Genomic DNA, 21,802 nt, shown 5'->3' with positions numbered 1-21,802 from the left:
TATATATACATACACATACATATATTTATATATATATTCTTTTAAGGACTCAGAGAAATCACTTCTACTTTGACCTCGAGTGGCCCTCAGAATCCTAGTGATAGCCACCTGACAGTGCATCTTTGGGCCAGTCCCTTTCTTCTCTGGGAAGCAGTGTCCTCTTTTGTCAAAAGCCTGGCTGTGCTCTGAGGTCACTGCCAGCTCTAACGTCTGTGGTTCTGTGATCCTAAGGACGAAAAAATGAGTCCCGTGCAAACAGTGACGGCAGACAGTTAAACCTGACCAGATTTCCAGTCCAAACCCTGGGGCCCAACCTGAGCCACTTCAAATTCCATTAATCTATCCCTGCATGTTTGCACAGCAGAAAAACCTGTTGTTCTTAAAGTCCTGATCTTGGAGCTGGAGCCAGGGAGGCTGGGAGATGGCAAATACTGACGCTAGCTACCTGGGTTCTCGCTCCAGGCTGCTCTGCTGATTTGAGCCAAAGGAGGAGCCTGCCTGGCTGCCCTGGGTCCTGTGTCTTTCTGGAACCACCTTATTGAGTGCTGTTTGTGTGGTCGCTAAGGCACCTGCTCCTTTCTGAAAGGAAGAACCAATTAACAAGAAAGAAAGAAACACTGGTTCTTCTGCCCAAGCCAGCCACCTCCTGTTTACTGGCTGTGGCCCTTTGGCCAGAGCCCCAGCTCTGCCTTCTAGGGACAGCTGGCTGAAAATGAGTGAGAAATGACCAGGGGTATGGTGGACTCTGGATTTGGGTCCTGGGTCTGCATCTTAAAAGCTGTGATCTTAGGCAAGCAGTTTCATCTCTCCCCGCATCTGGGGAGTGTGAATAACCAAACCAGGTACCTGGAGTGGTTGCGAGGATTACAGAAAATGAGATGCCAGAGATACAACATACAGAACTTCCCAGTGGCGCCTGGCATGGACTGAGCACTCCCTAAACCTTGACTATCAATATTCATTAAAGCCCCTGGAATGGCACCTGGCACCATTTTCTTCTGCATGAAGATTTTCTGCTTCCAAGTGACATTTGCATTCTGGAGCTCACTTTTCCCCTCAGGAAGAATTTAAGAGGGTCTGGTGCTGTGTCTTATTCCTGGTGTTCAGAGGACAGCCTTCTTTGCAGCCCCTCCTCAGAAGGAGGAATCAAATATATGTGTTCCTCCTGCTGAAAACCTCTGCTGGCAGCCTGCAGCCTTCACAGTCAAGCTCCCTCACTGCTGCCAGGGTCCAAGACTCTCCTGACATCCAGGCACTCCCTCAGCTGCCAGGTGCCCTCCCCACACTACACCCACCTTGCCTTCCTGCCTGGTGGCTGAGCATCTCTTCAACCTGGACTGCCCTTTCCACGCCCCCTGCCTGGCTCATTCCTAATCACCCTTCAAGGTCATGCTTAGGTATCACCTCTGCTAGGAAGCCTTCCCAGACCTCTCGCGACAGCATAAAACTAAACTACCATGGTGTATTAGCCTGTTCCCACACTGCTAATAAACACATACTGAGACTGGGTAATTTAACACAGAAAAACAGGTTTAGTGGACTCACAGTTCCACATGGCTGGGGAGGCCTTACAATCATGGTGGAAGGCAGAGGAGGAGCAAAGGCATGTCTTACAGAGTGCCAGGCAAGAGGTCTTGTGCAGGGGAACTGCCCGTGATAAAACCATCAGATCTCATTGGATGTATTCAGTACCAGGTGAACGGTATGTGGGAAACCGCCCCCATGATTCAATAATCCCCACCTGGCCCTGCCCTTGAAACATGGAGATTATTACACTTCAAGATGAGATTTAGGTAGGGACACAGCCAAACTGTGTCCAGAATTGGTGGGTTCTTGGTCTCACTGACTTCAAGAATGAAGCCGCGGACCGTCACGGTGAGTATTACAGTTCTTAAAGGTGGTGTGTCCGCAGTTTGTTCCTTCTGATGTTCGGATGTGTTTGGAGTTTCTCGCTGGCTTAAGAGTGAGGCTGCAGACGTTCGCGGTGAGCTTACAGCTCTTAAGGCGGCACGTTTGGAGTTGTTAGTTTCTCCTAATGTGCTCATGGTCTTGCTGCCTTCAGAAGTGAGGCTGCAAACCTTCGCCGTGAGTGTTACAGCTCATAAACGTAGTGCGGACCCAAAAAGTGAGCAGCACCACAATTTATTGCAAAGACCGAACGAACAAAGCTTCCACTTCTTGAAGGGAATCCCAACAGGTTACCACTGCTGGTCGTGCAGCCTGCTTTTATTCTCTTATCTGGCCCCACCCACATCTTGCTGATTGGTCCATTTTACAGAGAGCCGATTGGTCTGTTTTATAGAGAGCTGATTGGTCTGTTTTGACAGGGTGCTGATTGGTGTGTTTACAATCCTCGAGCTAGACACAAAAGTTCTCCACCTCCCCACTAGATTAGCTAGATACAGAGTGTTGATTGGTGCATTCACAAACCCTGAGCTAGACACAGGGTGCTGATTGGTGTGTTTACAAACCTTGAGCTAGATACAGAGTGCTGATTGGTGTATTTACAATCCCTTAGCTAGACATAAAGGTTCTCCAAGTCCCCACCAGATTAACTAGATACAGAGTGTGGATTGGTGCATTCAGAAACCCTGAGCTAGACACAAGGTGCTGATTGGTGTGTTTACAAACCTTGAGCTAGATACAGAGTGTTGATTGGTGTATTTACAATCCCTTAGCTAGACATAAAGATTCTCCAAGTCCCCAGCAGACTCAGGAGCCCAGCTGGCTTCACCCAATGGATCGCGCACTGGCCGCAGGTGGAGCTGCCTGGCAGTCCCGTGCCCTGCACGCACTCCTCAGCCCTTGGGCAGGTCGATGGGACTGGGTGCTGTGGAGCAGGGGGTGGTGCTCGTAGGGGAGACTCAGGCCATGCAGGAGCCCAGGGCGGGTGGCGGGGGAGACTCAGGCATGGCGGGCTGCAGGTGTGGAGCCCTGCCCCCCAGTGAGGCAGCTAAGGCCCCTCCAGAAATCGAACACAGCCGGTGGGCCGGCACTGCTGTGGAATCCAGCGCACCCTCCGCAGCTGCTGGCCCAGGTGCTAAGCCCCTCACTGCCCGGGGCTTGCGGGCTGGCCGGCCGCTCCGAGTTTGGGGCACCCCCGAGTGCAGCCCCCAATCCCACGCCCACGGGGAACTCGCGCTGGCCCACGCGCAGCCCCGGTTCCCGCCGGCGCCTCTTCCTCCACACCTCCCAGCAAGCCGAGGGAGCCGGCTCCGGCCTCGGCCGGCCCAGAGAAGGGCTCCCACGGTGCAGCGGTAGGCTGAAGGGTTCCTCAAGCCCGGCTAGAATGGGCGCCGAGGCCGAGGAGGCACCGAGAGCAAGCGAGGGCTGCGAGGGCTGCTAGCACGCTGTCACCTCTCAAAACCATATCACATGGGAAGGGCCCAGACTTCAGAGTTGGCATTCCTGGCTCTGTCCCCCACCAGTCACACACCATCAACAAGCCACCTTGCCTCTCTGAGAGGTTTTAGGTCCTCTAAAAATAGTACCTACCTCATAGTGTTGTGTGGATGAAAGGCAAAGCCCTTACTTACCATAGTGCCGGTTCATTGTAAGCACTTGGCAGATGCTAGCTGTGTGCACCTAAGTACCTGGCTTTTAGTCCTTGCCCAGCTACTGACATGCTGAGTGGACGCAGACAAGTCTGTCTTAGACTTGGTTTCCCTATTCTGTTAATGAAGCATCTTAAGCCCCAGAGGCCTGTGGATGGTTTGGTGGGGGCGGGAGGGGGGAAATTAATATATAGCCCACAGTGCTGGGGCCTCTGGGCTTTTTTTCAGAAAGCGCTCCAGGCTGCCCACTAAAGAAGCCCAAGTGCCACAGCAGCAGATCCTGTGGGGACCTGGGCGCTCTGCAGCTGCCTGAGCTGCCACTGCGGGGAGCTGGGCGCTCTCTAGCCACCTGAGCCACCACGGCTGACTTGGTATGAGCAAACATAGGCTCATGCTCTGATCTTGCCTGGCCTCCTGTGGCCAGTGCTCAGGACATGTCATTTGAGTGCTGAAATAAACCTCCGGACCTTTCTTTTTTGTGTGTTTTTTTGAGATGGAGTCTCACTCTGTCGCCCAGGCTGGAGTGCAGTGGCGCGATCTCGGCTCACTGCAAGCTCCGCCTCCCGGGTTCACACCATTCTCCTGCCTCAGCCTCCCGAGTAGCTGGGACTACAGGCGCCCGCCACCACGCCCGGCTAATACCTCTGGACCTTTCTTATCCCTCAAGAACAAATTCCACCCCCTCTTTCCCTTGAGACTGGCATCCTGTTGGAGAAGGCATGGCCCAAGGCAGGAGGCCAGGAGCACACTCCTTCCCAGGCATCCTGGACTCACCATGTTTCTCATCCCCCACCTTACTGTCCCCCGTTCCCCACCCATAGGAGGGCTGAAGACCCATGAGCTCTACCAGTAAATAGCCCTTGACCATCCCTTTTCTCTGCCCATTTGGTCCAAGCCCTTGGCATCTTTTTATTGGGCTGTTGTAGTGAAAGGTCATGCTAGGTGAGATACCGCGGCTCACGCCTGTAATTCCAGAGCTTTGGGAAACCAAGGCAGGAGCGTCTCTTGAGGCCAAGAGTTCAAGACCAGTCTAGGCAACATAGTGAGACTCTCATCTCTAGAAAAAGGAAAAAAGAAAAAAGAAAAAGAAAAGGCTGAGCGTGGTGGGGCACACCTGTAATCCCAACTTATTGGGAGGCTGGGGGAGGAGGATCATTTGAGTCCGGGAGTTTGAGGTTTCAGTGAGCTATGATCATGTCAGTGCACTCAGTCTGGGTGACAGAATAAGACTCTGTCTAAAAATATATATACATAAATAAAGATTGTGGTAGATCCAGTTTCCAGGCTAAATTGCCCTTGATGATAGCCCACTGCCATGCTAAGCGCTCCACGATCCATCCCCTGCTCACCCCTGTCACCTCTTCTCCTAGTTCCTCACCCACCCTCTACTGTGGCGTCTCTGGCCTGTTGGACATTGCCTGGCTGAGCTGTACGATCACACTTCTATGACTTTGTTCACATGCCCCCTCAGCCTGGAATGTCCTTTTCGTCCACTCTTACCTCCGGAAATTCTTCTAGCCTCCAGAGCCAGCCCAATGTCCTCCTCTGGGAAGGAAGGCTCGTCTGGTTCAGGGTCAGAACTAAGGATGCCCGAGGGCTGTCTCAGCTCCTGCTTGCACTGCAGTTGGAGAGAAACTCAGTCTCTTGGGCAAGATCCCTGAGGAACCCTGTTCCAGGAACTCCTCAGTTGTTCCGGGTCAGAAAGGTGATTTTCCTGGCTCTGGGAGGCCCCTCCTTGGAGCCCTGAGCTCAGCATTTCCTGCATTCCCAGCCCTCCCTATATGGTGTGAGGCACTTCCTCCAGAAGACCCTAAGCTCCTTGTGTGCTAGGATCCAGGTCTCTTTTCTAGGGGCTCGGCACCTGGCTCACAACTTGGTCCAAAGCAGGTTTGCAGAGACTGATGAGTGAACGAATGTATGAAGCAATAAATGAACCAGAGCTCACCAGTCCCTCGGATGCCTATTTTCAGTTTTCTTTTTTAAATTTTTTTTTAAGTTCCGGGATACATGTGCAGGTTTGTTACATAGGTATACATGTGCCATGGTGGTTTGCTGCACCCATCAACCTGTCATCTAGGATTTAAGCCCCTATTTGTCCTGATGCTCTCCCTCCCCTTACCCCCTACCGCTGACAGGCCCCAGCGTGTGTTGTTCCCCTCCCTGTGTCCATGTGTTCTCATTGTTCAACTCACACTTATGAGTGAGAACATGCGGTGTTTGATTTTCTGTTCCTGTGTTAGTTTGCTGAGGATGATGGCTTCCAGCTTCATCCATGTCCCTGCAAAGGACATGATCTCATTCCTTCTTATGGCTGCCATTTTCAGTTTTCAAAACTCAGAAAACTGATATGTAAAACCAATTTTATTAATTTTTCAGTGGGGATATGTCTGTCTCCCTCGACAGGAGCCCTCCCATCAGGCAGATCCTAAGCCTCTCTTTCAGAAGATGGGTCTCACTTTCTGACCCTCAATCTCATGTTTTATTTTATTTTTATTAAAAAGAAATTTTTTGAGACAGGGTTTGTTGCCCAGGCTGGAGTGCAGTGGCATGATCACGCCTCATTGCAGCCTCAATCTCCCAGGCTCAAACAATCCTCCCACTTTAGCCTTCTGAGTAGCTGGGACTACAAGCATGCACCACCCCACCCGGCTATTTTTTTCCTATTTTTTGTAGAGACAGGTTCTCCCTATGTTGGCCTCGAACTCCTGGGCTCAAGTGGGACACTTCCACTTCAGTGTCCCAAAGTTCTGGGATCATAGGCGTGAGCCACTGTATCTGACAAGCTCAGTTTTAAAATACCCTGCAGAGACTCTGCCCTGGCCAAGGTATAATCACACTGGTAGCTGGAAAGGCTTCTGGGCTGGGGTGCCATAGACTGTGTTTGGGTCCCAGTTCCAGCACTGACTTTTCTGTATGATTCTGGACAAGTCATTGTCCTCTCTGGGCCTCAGTTTTCTAATCCATCTAATGGAAATATTCATCCTTGCCTGCCTGGGTGGTGTGAAGCTGGAAAGATAAGCACAGAAGCAGCTCATTCAGGCTCCAGGATCAAAATATAGTCCCTACTTCCAGAAAACTAGGCTGTTTAGTTGGGCAGCTGGGCATAGAGTGGAGGGTGGGGAGTGCTGGGGTGGAGAGCAGGGTGGACAGACAGAAGACTGGTGAGGAGCCCTTCAAGCTGCTCTTTCTCCAGATCTTCTATTCTATAGCTCGGAGCTTCCTGGGGTGGCTTCCCACTGGTAGGATGCCAGATATCCTGTTTCATGTGCTGTGTCACGTGGTTAAATCAGTAGAGCCTGCTGGGTTAACTGAACTGGGGAAGATGCTAAGGTTGCATCCAAGCCCAGTATATCTGCCTTAGGTACCAAAGGGGTAAGAAGTGGCATATGTTTCACGTATGTGCCATCCGTGAAGGCTAAACTCGGCTTGTCATTTAAGCCCCAGATATATCATCACTCTAAGGGATGATGAGATTAGGATCCACAAGTCTGTCTTGGAGCAGTTAGCAGATTTCCTCTGTGTGGCCCCAGAGACAGGCATGAAATCATGGAAGCAGATTCCCTTCGTCTTTGTTTGTGTTTGTGTTTTGTTTCATTTTTTTGAGACAGGGTCTCACTCTGTCACTCAGGCTGGAGCGCAGTGGTGTGGTCACAGCTCACTGCAGCCTTGACCTCCTGGGTTCACACAATCCTCCCACCTCAGCCTCCCTAGTAGCTGGGACTATAGGTGTGCGCCACCATGCCTGGCTAATTTTTGTATTTTTGGTAGAGACGGGTTTTCACCACCTCATCTTTGTTAGAAGACACCTAACATGGTAATGAGCTGCTGGTCATTGGAGGCATTCAAGCAGAGGCTGAACAACTTGAAAGCAGGAGAGAAAATTCCTATTCAGAAATGATGTGTAGATCCCATTTCAAAGGCTGCTTCCTGCCCTCGTGCACTAGGATTCGCTTTTCATGTGAAGGGTTATCAGTGCCATTCCAGCCAGCCTTCCATGCTGGCCTGAGTGGCCCACTCAGGGTCCGGGACAGGCATACTCATCGGACCAGTCGGAGCAGTGCTGTACATGGTCGCGGCAGAGACGCCTCGGGATACAGTCGCAGTACTTGAAGAAGGTTGAAGGACAGCGCCACCACCCAGGGCCGCAGGGTGGGCACACAGTCACTGCAGAGACAAGAGCCAGCAGGAGAGCAGTTGCTGTGTCCTGGAATGCTCTGTGCACCAGGGCACTCCCCAGTTCTGAAACCTGCCGTAGCTCCCCACGGCTCCAACCCATCTGACATGGGTTGAGTGTGTTCCTAGTTTTCCTGCGGCAGAGAGAATCTAGACTCCACAGCTCACAGGCTATGTGACCTCCCTCACTCTATCTGAACCTGTTTCCTAGTGTGCTCAAGCTTGTTATCAAGCAAAGGATGTCAGGCAAAGTCCCAGGCACACGGTAAAGACTGCAATATGAATGGGTGCTCTTCCTTACCCTGAGTCCAGCCATGCTCACCTGCCATGACTCCCTGAGGGTGCTCCTAGCCTTCTCTCCTCTGCTCAGGCCTCCGGCATTCCTCCCCACACACCCGGCCTCTGCCTACTGAAACCTGTCTATTCTTGGTCTCCTTGAATGCTGCCTCTTCTGAGAAATCTCCCTTGATTCCTCCAGGTCCCCAGCACCTCCTTTTGGCATCAGTATGATGTGAGTCCTGGGGGTAGGACACATGCCTGATTCCTGATGTCCCTCACCTGAATCTGATACCAGGTGCGTTGTGAGCACCCCACCAGTGCTCAGAACGTGTTTGTTGATTGACCACTGGGGAAGAGATTGAGAGGAAACTCTAGGGCAGCTACAGGACTCGGGACTTGGATCAGGAGGCCTGGCTTCACATCTGAGCTCCCTTCCTGTCACGCATTGTACTAAGTTTCTCCTCTCAAAGCCTCCATTTACTTATATACAAATTGGGGCCAGTGATTCCTGCCCTGCTTTCCTCACAGGGTCACTGGGAGGTGCAGAGATAAGGGAACCCCAGGTTCAAATCCCAGCTGGGCCACGTATGTACTCCTTGCATGACCACCTTCTGGGACCCAGTTTTCTCATCTCTGCCCTTGAAGGTGACTTCCCCACTGCAGAAGAATGAGCCTCCAGAAAAAGTCACTTGGAGTGGTAGTGAGTACCCCACCACAGGATGTATTCAAGCAGGGGTAGAAAACTCCTTCCTAGGATGCAGGGAAGCCTGCAAGGGGGAGCCCTAGAGATTCCCTGCTCACCCTTTGCCCTCTGGCTGCTGCCTGGACACCAGCCCCAGCCCAGCCTGTGCCCAGACACCTACCTGGGCTCAGTTCATCTGAACAGTCCCCGCAGTTGTTAGTGCCATCACATTTTTGGTCTGAGTAGATCCAGGAGGCCGGGTCTCCACAGTGGGCTACAAGGAAGTGGGGGAGGCTTTGGGGCACATCTCCTGTAGAGGTACAGAGGAGGCAGGAAGAAGTCCACATCTGGCCACAGCTGTCTGAGGGTTATCGGGAGGAGGATTGACCACCCTGGCAGTTGCCAAACTCAGGATCAGTGCCCATCCAGCCCAGAAAGGTGCAAGCAGAAGGTTTCCTGGGGAGGTGGTGGAGTCAGAGGGAGAGGAGAGCTCCGTCGCTGGACAGAGGCCCAGAGATCTGCCCCTCCCTTCCTCAGTTCCTCCCCAGCCCTGGTGTGTTCCTGCCCCACACCACTGCAGATACTATGCCCCCCTCCACAAAGAGCCTCCTTGACACCTATCCAAAACCATTCTTTCAAGTTCAGGTTCAAGTTCCATCACCTCCAGGAAGCCTCCTCCAACTGGAACATCACAGGAATAAATGTGGAGTCTTACACTTGGGGCCTGGATCTCAGGGGATGTAGGGTTCACACACCTTGTAAGGCAGAGTCAGAGCACCTTTCTTGAAAGTGTGTTCTGTTAGGCAGTAGTGTGATAGGGCTACCAAAAATTCACACAAACTCAGGCCACATCACTAGAGATAGAAAACCTTGGGTAGGGAAGGAGCAAGCTTCTGTTCGTTAGACTGCCCAGACCCAGCCAGAAGGGCTGAGGATGTTTCTGAGGCCTGTCCAGGGACGGGGACATGGGCAGTTGATATTCATTCTGTGGAGCATTGATGGAGTGGGGAGGGCCAAGAACTGGGTCACAAGGGGGCTGACTGTGACCTGGAGAAGGGGATGTGGCGTAGAGAAGAGAACCCTCATGCGGAGCAAGGGAGCAATCTTCAAATCCATGCAGCACTACCATCATGGGAGAAATTAAAGTGTGGTCCATCGGGGCAGGGTTGACAGAAGGACAGAGTTGGAACCAATCAGGGAGGAACCACTCTGGGAGGCAGCTCTAAGCCTGGGACAAGGAAAACCTTCCCATGGAAAAACCTTCCAATCCTTGCATCCCAGGGGATGCAAGCAGAGGCTGGGTGGCCTCGGTTGGGCTTGCTAGAGAGGGGATTGGGGATGAGCTGGGGCAAGGACTAGATGCTTTTGAGATTACTTCTTGTCTTCAGGGTCTGTGATGCAATGACTCTCCCTCCATGAGCTCCCCTACCCCACCCACTGCACCTCTCCAGGCTCTCTCTCTCCTGTGGGGTCAGGCTCTCTCTCTCCTGTGGGGTCAGGCTCCTCTCTCCTGAGAACCTTCAGGTGTCTAAGGTCTGGGGCCAGGTCTTCCCATTCATTCATTCGCTCATTCATTCAGCAAGCCATTCTGAATACCCCTCTGTGCTAGGGGCTGGGTCCCCGATATCAAGCGGACTGGGCCTGCCTCAGAGGAGTTCACAGTCTGATGGGGGTGGCAGATGTGCCAATCAAAAGCGACAACCAGCGTGATGAGGGCTGGGACACAGGGAACCACAGGGGCTGTGGAAGCCCAAAGGAGACACTTTAACCTAGTGTGGGAGTCAGGGAAGGCTTCCTGGAGGAGGTAACACTTGAACTCTGCCTTGAGGGATGAATACGGGTTCTCTGGGAGTGGAGATGCACAGGGTGAAGGCATTCCTTAGTGGGGACATGTATGCGTGTCCCTGACTGGGACCAGGTCGGGGCAGGTGTTCCTGGATGAAGGCACTGGAGCATCAAAGCCATGGGGACGTGAAGGTGCCTGATGTGTTCAGGGTTGGCTGAGCTTCAGTGTGGCTGCCAAGAGAATCGGGGTGTGGGGGAACCCCTGGGAGGGGCAGCACCGAGCGGGTACTCACGGCACAAGCTCTCATCCTCGTCCTCGCCATGGGTACAGGTGCGAACGCCATCACAGACCCCACTGGCTGGAATGCAGCTCCTCTGGTCGTGGCACAAGAAGCCTGTCCTGTTTGTCAGTGTTATACAAGCTTGGGCTCCTAAACAGGCAGGGGAAGGCCCTGGAGGGTCAAGGGTGGTGCTCACAAGGACAAACCTTCCTCACCTGAACTCCACCTAGAGCTGGCCTGAGGGGCTGGGGCAGTGGGGAGGATGGACCCAGCGCCATCAATGGGGTTCAAGCCCCAGCTGTACCCGCTGCCGGCTGCCTGATCTTGGGCAGATGACCTGACCACCTTGAGTCTCAGGTTGTTTGCAACATGGGGATCATAGCACACACCCCGTGGGACTGTTGTGGGGATTAAATAAAAGCATCTCTGTGAAGAAACATAGAACAGAAAATGTGCAGAACAAGTAATGGTTCTCTCTTGTATTGAAAACTTATTTACAGTGTCACGGGAAGCTTCTGAGGACAATGTTCAATTCAGTGAAGTGGTTTTAATGGTGGAGCTCCTGGTACCAGGTTAGAGTGTCAGAAGCAATATATTTGGGCTGGCTGGAGGGCCATATGTCATAATTCCTTCTATCTGGGCACAACTGCAAAGCACTTTCATATCTTTATTCTATAGTTCCCCAAACACCCCCGCGACATGTCATCATTAGCCCCCCATATGGGAGGAGAAAAGGAATACCCACTCCTAGGGCTGCCCCAAAGAATTAAAAGAAACCTACAGACAAGGTAGGGGGAACCCCTTGGCCCCACATGTGTATACGTGTGCATAATTGGGGATGGGAGCCGGTTGGTGCATTTGTGTTTGTGTATGTGTGAACCACCTCTCAGTCCCTGGGCTGCCTCAGCTAGTGTGTGTGGGGGAGGGGGCGGGGGGGGGAGCAACTCTCAGCAACACTCATGTTGACACAGACACACACACAGATGCACACACACATGAACACATGCTCACACACACACAGCTGTACCTGTGTGCACACTCACAGATACACAGACAACAGATGTGCACACACGCACTGACACACACATGCTCTCACACAGACATGAACATGCATACACAGCTGCATACACTCATAGACATGCTAAACACACAGATGTGCACACAGGCTCATGACTGCAGCTGCTCATGTATTCATCCGCCTCAGGATCTGTGTTCCTGCATGGGCAGGGGGAGCGCTGTGAATCTCAGCCCCCGCCCCCACGTCAGCCCTCTATACCCACCCTGCCCAGCTGCAGAGCCATCCTTCAGAAACATCCACCTGGTGACACTTGCCCCCAACTTAATCCCTTTCTGTGGCTATTGGACTATGACCTCCCTTCTCGGTGCAGCCTGTGAGGCCCTTGGCACTGGGCCCCACTTGTCACTCCAGCCCTTCCTGTGCACTGGCCTCTTGGTCTCTCCTTCTCTTCCTGCTTCCTCCCATCCCTCCTTCCTCCCATCCCTCAGGGCTCCACACATGCTGTTCCCTGTGCCTGGGATGCTTTTCCTGCCATCCCCCCACTACTAATCCCCTTTGTGCCTAGCCTACCCTGACTCCTCAACCGGTCTAGACTCTCAGGGCTCCCAGGGACCCCGCTGTAATGTGTATTCACATCTAGACTGCTCTCGGAACAGTTATTAGCTCCATGAGGGCAGGCACTGTGTTGGGGCTGTTCACCCCTGAAGCTGGGGCTGCAGGCATGTATGGGATATGACCCTGTCCCCTGTGGTAGAGATGGACACACAGATGGATAGCACCACCCTGGGGTGGCCAGGCCAGGGGAAGAGGAAGTGTAGGGACTGTGGGGCTGAGAAGAGTCTCGTAACCCAGCCTGGGGGTCTAGGAAGGCATCCTAGAGGAGGTGACATCAGAGCTGGGTTCTCTCAATAATCATGTCACAGAGGTGCAAACGGAGGCTCAGAGACAGATATAGTCAGTGTGTGTGCAGGTGTCTGTGCGTGTCTGTGCATGCACCTTAAGGAATTTGTCCAAAGTCACCTGGTGGAGAAGCCAGGCAGGTCGGGGCTCCCTTGTCTCTCTGTGCCCCCCATGCCCCACCACCGGGTCTGACCCACCCTCTCTTGGCTGCCCTGACCTGGGGTGCGTGATGGGAGTCCAAGGATGGTGACCAAGGCGATGAGGGCCGCCAGAGTTGCCAGGAGGAGCAGCAGAGAGGCAGAGAGACAGGCCCCGCGACGCGAGCAGCAGAGGTGGCCGCAGCCTGCTGTGTGGGGGGGAAACAAGCCCAGGGGTGGTGGTGAAAGGGGGCCAGCACTGGGAACAGGGAGCCCCCTCCCCACCCTGCCCTCTGCAAGCAGCCTCACCCCCAGGGTGAGAAGAGCAGGGATGGCTTCCCTGGAGGAGCAGCTCCCAAGCCCTCCTTGATGCTCTTTGTTCTGTCTGTGGGCCCACCCCACTAGGTGCCACCCTGGCCAGGGTCCCACAGCTGGCTGAATGGCAGAGGCGGACAGCCCTCCCCTCCCACCCGCCATCAGGAGACTTCCTCAGGACGCAGGGAGAGATGGACGCCTGCATGTCCAGCCCCCACCTTGGGGCAGAAGATCCATTAGGCCCTTCATAACCATACTTTATTTTTCAAAACAAGCTTTTATTTTATCAATGAGGAAACTAGGGCTCAAGAAGAAAAAGATTCATGTCACCCTGGGTGGAGCTGTCGTGTGAATCCACACCTGTTTGATGCCAAAACCCGTGCCCTTTCCACGATCCCAATTGACTGTCCATTCTGTAGTCTGCTGGGGTGCAGGTTGGAATCCCAGCTCTACCACATCCTACCTGGGCCACACTGAGTAAGCCACTTCACTTCCCTGTGCCTCAGTTTCCTCATGTGGAAAATGGGGACCATAAGAGCACCTTAGAGTTTGTTGAGAGGATTAGAATTTGTCGAGTTAATGTGTTAGAACAGTGCTTGGCACAGAGTAAGTGTTGAGTATGAGCTATTATTATTGCTTTTTAAAAATTATTATTTTTTATATTTTAGAGATAGGGTCTGGCTCTGTTGCCCAGGCTACAGTGCAGTGGTGCGATCGTAGTTCACTGCACCCTATAAGTCCTAGGCTCAAGCAGTCCTTCTGCCTCAGCCTCCCAAAGTGCTGGGACAACAGGCGTGCACCACTGTGTCTGGCCTGTTATTGCTTATTGAGGACTTACCATGTGCCGAGCCTTATTCTAAGCGCTGTGGAGATAGCAGTGATAGGGGACGTCCCTGCTGTTGTAGAACTGCACTTTAAGTCTCCTTTAATTCTCCCCTGCTTACAAAATAATAAAAGAAGGCTTTACTGAGGACCTCCTGGGTGCCCTGCTGTGCAGCTTGCCCTGATCCTTGCCCTCTGTGGCTTGTTATTGCACTTAGAAGGCAAGGCATGGACATGTCTGAAGGGGCGTGGGGGCTACTGACGTGCCCAGGCCACAGGTACCTCAGAGAAAGGGGCAGGAGCAGGTGTGATTCATCCCTGTGACCCCAGGGCCCAGCCCAGAGCCAGGCACACGGTGGGGGCTTTTGTTTTTTGTGGGGTTTTTTTGAGACAGAGTCTCGCTCTATTGCCCAGGCTGAAGTGCAGTTGCATGATCTCGACTCACTGCAACCTCTGCCTCCTGGGTTCAAGCAATTCTCCTGCCTCAGCCTCCCAAGTAGCTGGGATGACAGGCGCCCACCACCATGCCCAGCTAATTTTTGTATTTTTAGTAGAGACGGGGTTTTACCATGTTGGCCAGGCTGGTCTTGAACTCCTGACCTCAGGTGATCTGCCCTCCTCGGCCTCCCAAGTGCTGGGATTACAGGCGTGAGCCACCACACCAGCCTGGGGCTTTGTGAACACTGTGTGAATATACTGACCCGGGGGGTCCAGGAGGCAAGGGAAGGCGCCCAGTATGGGTCAGTCCAGGTTATTTCCAATCCATTCACATTTCCGATGCAGTGTCCTCAGAAGCAGAATGGGATTTCCACAGGCAGGTAAAGGGAGGGTGCAAAGAGAGGGCACTCCAGGCAGAGGGCATGGCAGGAGTAAAGGCCCGGTGGTTGCAGGTGGGGGAGCACAAATGGCCTGGGGTGGTGGGACTCCAAGATGGATGTGTATTGGGAGGGGAGACAATAGCAGGAGAGGCAGCATAAGTCTAAAACCTGTCATCCCTACAGCCCTAGTTGGTGGCTCCTTGGCCATCAGCAAACAGGGTAAACTCAGGTAACCAGGGAGGCAGCATGACTCTGGGCAGGGAGAGGTGTCCTGATCAGCCAAGCAGCTCCTCAAATATTTGTGCGGCACAGACCATGCACAAGGTGGGGCCACGGGAGAACCTGCAGAACCAAGGCTCCTGCCCAGGTGAAGCTGTTGCACTTCAAAGCCAGAAAGCCCTTAGGTGCCAGTCCTCTCCCTGGACCAATGAGGAAAAGGAGGCGATTCTTTCCACAACCACGCCCATCATGAGTCAGGACTTAGAAATAAACAAACACCAGCTCGGAGCAACAAAAGCCCTGGGGCTTTGTAACCAGAGAGACCTCAGTTCACATTTGAACCCTGGACCTCCAACCTCCCTGCTGTGTGACCTTGGCCTGGTTACCCAACCTCTCTTAGTTTCAGCTGTCTCATCTGTTATTGCCCCGTAACAGGGCCCCTGTCTCAGAGCTGTCCTGAGGATTAAAGAGATCATGCAGTGCCAGGCACCTACCTGGGGCTGGATTCTTTATAGTTGGTATTTTAATCTACCTCTCTGAGTGTGTTTCCTCATTGATCAAATATGGGCCAAGCCAGGGCATATGCAAAGCTCCGTACGTGTGTGTTTCTTCCTTCTTCTATTTTCAGAAGGGTAAAGAGGACTGTCCTGGTCACATCATGGGCCAGTGGCACATAGTAGGGCTAAATGAATGTGTCACTTTACCCCTCAGGGGTAAAGAGAATTGCCCAGGTCACCCACTGAGTCAGGAATTTGATGCTGGTGCTCTTTTCTCTGTGTTACAGGTGGGCACTGTATGCAGTTTGGTGCCTGTGAGGTAGGCAGCACATAGTAGGTGCTTCATACATGCATGTGCATGGAGAGAATGAATAACCCTATTAAGCAAGTAACTGTCAGCATGGCCGGCCAGGAAGCTGGGAGCAGACAACATTAACATGGAAGCAGAGGTCTGAGGGACAGCGGGAGCCTTGAACCCTCCTCATGCCTCTATAGCCAACTGCCAGCTTCAAGGGAGCCCCACGGGGCACTGGCCCCGGGTCCTCCAGTTCTTTACCTTCCCCTCCAGGGTGGGCTTTGGGTCCAGCAGCAGTGTGGCCATTCTCTCCCTGCCCAAGAGAACAGAGTGAGGGGTGGGCTTAGGTGAGGTGAGCTCCAGCCTCAGGGAGGCAGACAACAGGGTTTTCAGAGGCGTCACTGAGACAGTCTTAGGTGGAACCACGGGTCCCTCACACCCCAGCATCTCACGCCCCAGATGCATCATGCCCGCTTCATATGTCCACACCTTTGCCTGCACTGTGCCCTCTGCCTGGAATGCCTTTTTCTCTGCTGTCCACCTGATAAATATTCATCCTTCAAACCGGCTTGGGCAGCGACTCCTGGGTGAGGCTTTCCCTGATACTCTCCTCCCCAGTAAAGCTGGTCGCTCTCCCCTCCTGTCCACCTGTCTCCTCTGTTTCCATACCAGCACTTGCCACCTGGACTGTATTGCTGGGTCACTGGTAGGGTCCCCTACACCCTGGGAGTGAGCCCCGGGGCAGGACGGGGGCTGATTTTCCTCCGTGTCTCCCATGTATGCCCACTCTCTACTGCCCACTCCTCATCCTGAGGTTTGCTCTCCCAAGATCAGGAGCCTGGTCAGGGCTCCTGGGGACAGCTCTTACTTGGAGACAACTCTTACCTGGGGACACCTCTCACCTGGGGACAGCTCTCACCTGGGGACAGCTCTCACCTGGGAGAAGACCTTGTTCATGTCTTCGGCTTCCCGCTCCCCGACTGGGGCTGTGTGCAGAGAGCTCAGCATGGGTTCCCTGCCTTGTCACCAGGGCCAACCTGGAGGAGGAACAAGCAGGAGGCCTTGCCCGGGCCACACCCTCCCTTGGGCAGTCCCCTGTCAGCTGTCTTCCAAGCAGAGGCAAGGGCAGGAGGCCCCACTCCGGCCAGGCTATTCCCTCATCTGCCATCTGACAGCAACATTGCGAGGCTGGAATCCTCATCCCCATCCCAGAGCCAGAGGTTCAGAGAGGGAGAAACTGCCCCAAGTCTCACAGTACATGGGAGGGGTGATACCCAGAAACTTTTCAGGAAGTGCATTTTCCTCCACATCAGTGATGGAACGGGAGGAGCTCAGGTTCCAGGGGTATGAAGATGCAGGCAGAAACTCCCAGAATTAACGTTTCGGTGGCTAGAAAGTAGGGGTCATTTTCTCATTGATGTTCTTCTCTTCAACTACATAGGTAACCTAGATTGAAAGAATATGCATTTTCCACTAAAATTATAAAGCAAATATAATTTTAAATTGTTTCATTTAGAAACGTGGCAACGTGAATTTTTACTGCCCCTGAGGTGGTGCCTGAGGTAGGGAAGAGGCGGGGGGCTGGTTGCTTGCATGAACAACCCCTTCTATGTCCCCAGTGAGTGGGTTTCCCTAACAGCCTGTCCCACTGCTGAGTAAACCAGGGCCCTGGAATCTTGAGGGACAGGTCCAAGGACCCGCACCAAGGGAGGAGAGGTGTCTACCTCCAGAAATGAGCTCAGGAGTTCTTGCACCTGCCTCTGATGCCCATAGATTTTCCAACCTGCAATCAGCCTTTTCTTTTGCATTGGGAAATAAAATGAATCCATGTGGGTGCAAGTGGGAGGTGCAGACACAGGGGCAGCCTTTGGGAGGCAGCAAGTAACACTGTGAAGAGCTGAGCCCTAGGCCAGGAGAACGGGACTCTCATTAGGGCCCTACTCCTGGCTCTGATGGGCGACTCACTCCCCTTCTCTGCGCCTTAGTTCCTTCATCCAGAAAATAAAGATATAAGCTAGATGAAGGGGGTGTTTTAGTTTAAGATTCCCCAGAATCAGACTCTAAGACAAGATTTGAGGAGTTAATTGGGAGTGATTAGAGTTAATTAGAGTTAATTGGGAGTGATCCCAGGAAATGCTGGTCGGGGGGTGAGGGAAATGAGACACAGAAGAGAAGGATCCGATAACAGGTGTGTTATGAAGCAGGTTTCCGCTGTGGGCAAGTGGAATTTAGCCCTCCTGGGGCACTTGGGGAAGCTAGGGGAGAAGATGCACCTCAGAGTTATCCCACTCAAGGTGAGGGGAACTGGGGTATTAATCTGCCAGCTCCTGCCAGTCCTGGTTGAGAATGGCCAGAGGAGGCCAGGCATGGTGGCTCATGCCTGTAATCCCAGCACTTTGGGAGGCCGAGGCAGGTGGATCACCTGAGATCAGGAGTTCAAGACCAGCCTGGCCAACACAGTGAAACCCTGTCTTTACTAAAAATACAAAAAATTAGCCAGGCATGGTGGCAGGCGCCTGTCATCCCAGCTACTCAGGAGGCTGAGGCAGGAGAATTGCTTGAACCTGGGAGGCAGAGGTTGCAGTGAGCCAAGACTGCGCCATTGCACTCCAGCCTGGGCAATAAGAGCGAAACTTCGTCTCAAAAAAAAAAAAAAAAAAAAAAAGAGACTAGCCAGAGGGTGTTAATTCCTTGTACCACTGGGCTGCCTTAGGCAAAGAGAGGTCAGTGTTGGCAGCTTAGCAGCTGCACGCTAAGCTAATATGTCCTGAAATGGAAAGGGCTGATAGCATGGGCAGGGCACCCATGGTCCCTACTAAAGACACTAACTAGATTTTATCTGGCATGTCAGCTGCAATTGATTGCAAAAGGCTCTCTGGAACATGGGCCTCAGAAGGTTTCTGAGGTCAGAACTGTGATTGACTAGTGATGCCTGCCGTGGGTGTAAGAGTGGAGAGGGGTATCAAACATGATGACTTTCACTCATGTCCGTATGAAAAGACCACCAAACAGGCTTTATGTGAGCAATAAAGCTGTTTATTTCACCTGGGTGCAGGTGGGCTGAGTCCGAAAAGAGAGTTAGCGAAGGGAGATAAGGGTGGGGCCGTTTTATAGGATTTGGGTAGATAAAGGAAAATTACAGTCAAAGGGGAGTTGTTCTCTGGCAGGCAGGAATGGGGGTCACAAGGTGCTCAGTAGGGGAGCTTTTGAGCCAGGATGAGCCAGGAGAAGGAATTTCACAAGACAATGTCATCAGTTAAGGCAGGAACCAGCCATCTGGATGTGTACGTGCAGGTCACAGGGAATATGATGGCTTAGCTTGGGCTCAGAGGCCTGACAATGACCATTTGCCATTCCTGGACATATTAATGCCCTTCAGCCTCTGGCCTTCCTTGACTCTGTGATTCTTAAGTGTTCCTTTATAAAAAGACTCCCCGGGGCTTTGAAATGCCCTTTCATCTGCTGAGTCCAGGTACAGCCACATACAACTGTGCTGAAAGCACTGCGTCTCTCCAGGGCTCAGGCTGTCACCAAGAACCCTTGAGGGAAGGGCAGCAGGGGGCCTGGTGACACGAAGGAGAGTCCCTGGTGCCTCAATCCTTGAACTTCCTGGAATCATTTCCCCTGCAATTCACAGTCTCACTCTCAAGGGGAGGGCATGGATGGAAGGGAGGCAGATATTATTTATTGAGCAGCTACTATGCTCCAGGCACTACACCAGCCGCCTTACACATGCCGTCTCCCTTGATCCTCACAACAACTCTGAAAAATAGGTAATATTATTACACCCACTTGACAGATGCAGAAACTGGGTTCAGAGAGGTTAAGTAACTTGCCAAAGCCACACAGTGGGTAAACAGCAGAGCAGGGATTTTAACCCAGGTCAGTTTTGACTCCAAGCAGAGTTGATTCGCACTCCCTCCCTTGTGGATGAGAATTTCTGTTGATCACATCTCTGTCAACACTTAGTACCATCAGACTTTTGGACTTCCTCCAGCCTGACAACTGTGAAATACCATCAGTGGCTCACCGCTGTTAGGATTTGCAGTCCTTTTTTGCTTAACCTCAGATGTGTCTCATTCTAAAGCAGGGAGATGCTGGGCGCTGTGGCTTGCACCTGTAATCCCAGGACTATGGGAGGCCAAAGCAGGTGGCTCACTTGAGATCAGGAGTTCAAGACCAGCCTGGCCAACATGGTGAAACCCTGTCTTTACTAAAAATATAAAAATTAGCCGGGCACAGTGGCCCGTGCCTGTAATCCCAGCTACTTGGGAGGCTGAAACGGGAGAATCGCTTGAACGAACGGAAGGCAGAGGTTGCAGTGAGCCGAGGTCATGCCACTGTACTCCAGCCTGGGTGACAGAGTGAGACTCTGTCTCAAAATAAATAAATGAATAAAAAATAAATAAGTAAATAAATAAATAAATAAGTAAATAAAGCAGAGAGAATGGTGAGTGGTGGATGGAGAGTTCTAGCAGCAGCTTAAGGCGGTGCCCATATGAGGGTTAGAGGAGGAAATTGAAAAGAGTGGAAACAGGGCTGCCAGAGTCCCTCAGGGAAACTCAGAACTTTGATCAGCAGAGTCAAAGGGACCTCAGGCTCAGAGAGCACAACGGCCTCACTTTACAGAAGGGGGATCTAAAGTCTGGAAAGAAGAGGGGACTTGTGCAAGGCCATACCGTGGTCAGTGTCCTAGCACAGCGAGCACTCCTTCCACAGCAGCAGATGGCCTCAGGGACATTGGCATGTACAGCCTCAATTTTTTTTTTTTTTTTGAGACAGAGTCTCATTCTGTCGCCCAGGCTGGAGTGCAGTGGCGCGATCTCCGCTCACTGCCATCTCCACCTCCTGGGTTCACGCCATTCTCCTGCCTCAGCTTCCCAAGTAGCTGAGACTACAGGTGCCTGCCGCAATGCCTGGCTAATTTTTTGTATTTTTAGTAGAGACAGGGTTTCACTGTGTTAGCCAGGATGGTCTCGATCTCCTGACCTCGTGATTTGACCACCTCGGCCTCCCAAAGTGCTGGGATTACAGGTGTGAGCCACCGTGACCGGCCCAGCCTCTATTATTTTTAGCCTCACTGTCTCTCTTGCCTAGGGTAGAGGCTCCAGGCTGCCAGCCTCGCGTGTCCCAGCAGCTGCTCCTGAAGGGCACGTTCAGATGCTGGGCCCACGTCGTCCCCTCCTTCTCTACTGTCTGCTCTCTTTCTGGTTAGTTAGAACTGATGGCAGGGGCTTTCACTGCCTGTTCTTGTCCTAGCGGGAGGCAGTTGTTGGGATAGTTATATCATGAAGATTAATGGCTTGGGCCACCTGTTGGGCCCTTGGCCTTGACTGGGACTCCTGGGCCGGGGCTGGGTAAACTTCTAGCAAGAGCGCAAGTTTGGAGCTGATAGTCCAGATGGTCTCACCACTAGCTGAGTGATCTTGGCTGGGTCACTTAACCTCTCTGAGCTTCAACTTTCCCATCTCCCGCTCTAAACTTCTTTCCCCTTGTTCCTGAAGAAAGGGGAGGACAGGAGATCCTACCCCACTGGGTGGACCTCTCTGTCCTCCCTCCTCACCCAACACCATGTCAAGCCCACTCCACCTGCTCCAACATCCTTCTCCCTGCCAGCCCCCCAGAAAAATGTTTCAAAACCTTAAGAAAAATACGGAAAGGTGGCTGGGCGCAGTGGCTCACGCCTGTAATCCCAGCACTTTGGAAGGCCGAGGCGGGCGGATCACCAGGTCAGGAGATCGAGACCATCCTGGCTAACACGGTGAAACCCCATCTGTACTAAAAAAATACAAAAAATTAGCCAGGCATGGTGGCGGGAGCCAGTAGTCCCAGTTACTCGAGAGGCTGAGGCAGGAGAATGGCATGAACCCGGGAACTGAAATCGCACCACTGCACTTCAGCCTGGGCGACAGAGTGAGACTCCGTCTCAAAAAAAAAAAAAAAAAAAAAAAAAAATACGGAAAGGTAGGAAGAATAATGTAACAAATAATCACGAATGCGAGTTAACAAGTGTTAACATGTAGTCAG

At 52.6% G+C, this 21,802-nt stretch overlaps 1 protein-coding gene across 3 annotated transcripts; it reads right to left on the bottom strand.

Annotated features, from left to right (window-relative positions):
• Window positions 1-5,897: 5,897 nt before the first annotated feature.
• Window positions 5,898-16,804, bottom strand: LDLRAD1 (low density lipoprotein receptor class A domain containing 1). Of its 3 annotated transcripts, XM_054447281.1 has the most exons (6): window positions 16,712-16,804; window positions 16,037-16,088; window positions 12,890-13,018; window positions 10,767-10,904; window positions 8,870-8,998; window positions 5,898-7,718 (listed from the first exon to the last, which is right to left on the bottom strand). In XM_054447281.1, exons 1-6 carry the CDS (start codon window positions 16,781-16,783, stop codon window positions 7,570-7,572), a joined length of 669 nt encoding a protein of 222 aa, XP_054303256.1. In that variant the 5' UTR covers window positions 16,784-16,804; the 3' UTR covers window positions 5,898-7,569. The 3 variants fall into 3 exon arrangements, with proteins under 3 accessions (XP_054303256.1, XP_054303265.1, XP_054303276.1); XM_054447290.1 differs by lacking the exon at window positions 12,890-13,018; XM_054447301.1 differs by lacking the exons at window positions 10,767-10,904; window positions 12,890-13,018.
• Between the last annotated feature and the right edge of the window lie 4,998 nt (window positions 16,805-21,802).

The sequence above is a fragment of the Pongo pygmaeus genome, chromosome 1 (assembly GCF_028885625.2).
Source record: "Pongo pygmaeus isolate AG05252 chromosome 1, NHGRI_mPonPyg2-v2.0_pri, whole genome shotgun sequence".
Classification (NCBI taxonomy): Eukaryota; Metazoa; Chordata; class Mammalia; order Primates; family Hominidae; genus Pongo; species Pongo pygmaeus.
This window is presented reverse-complemented; position numbering and strand designations above follow the sequence as displayed.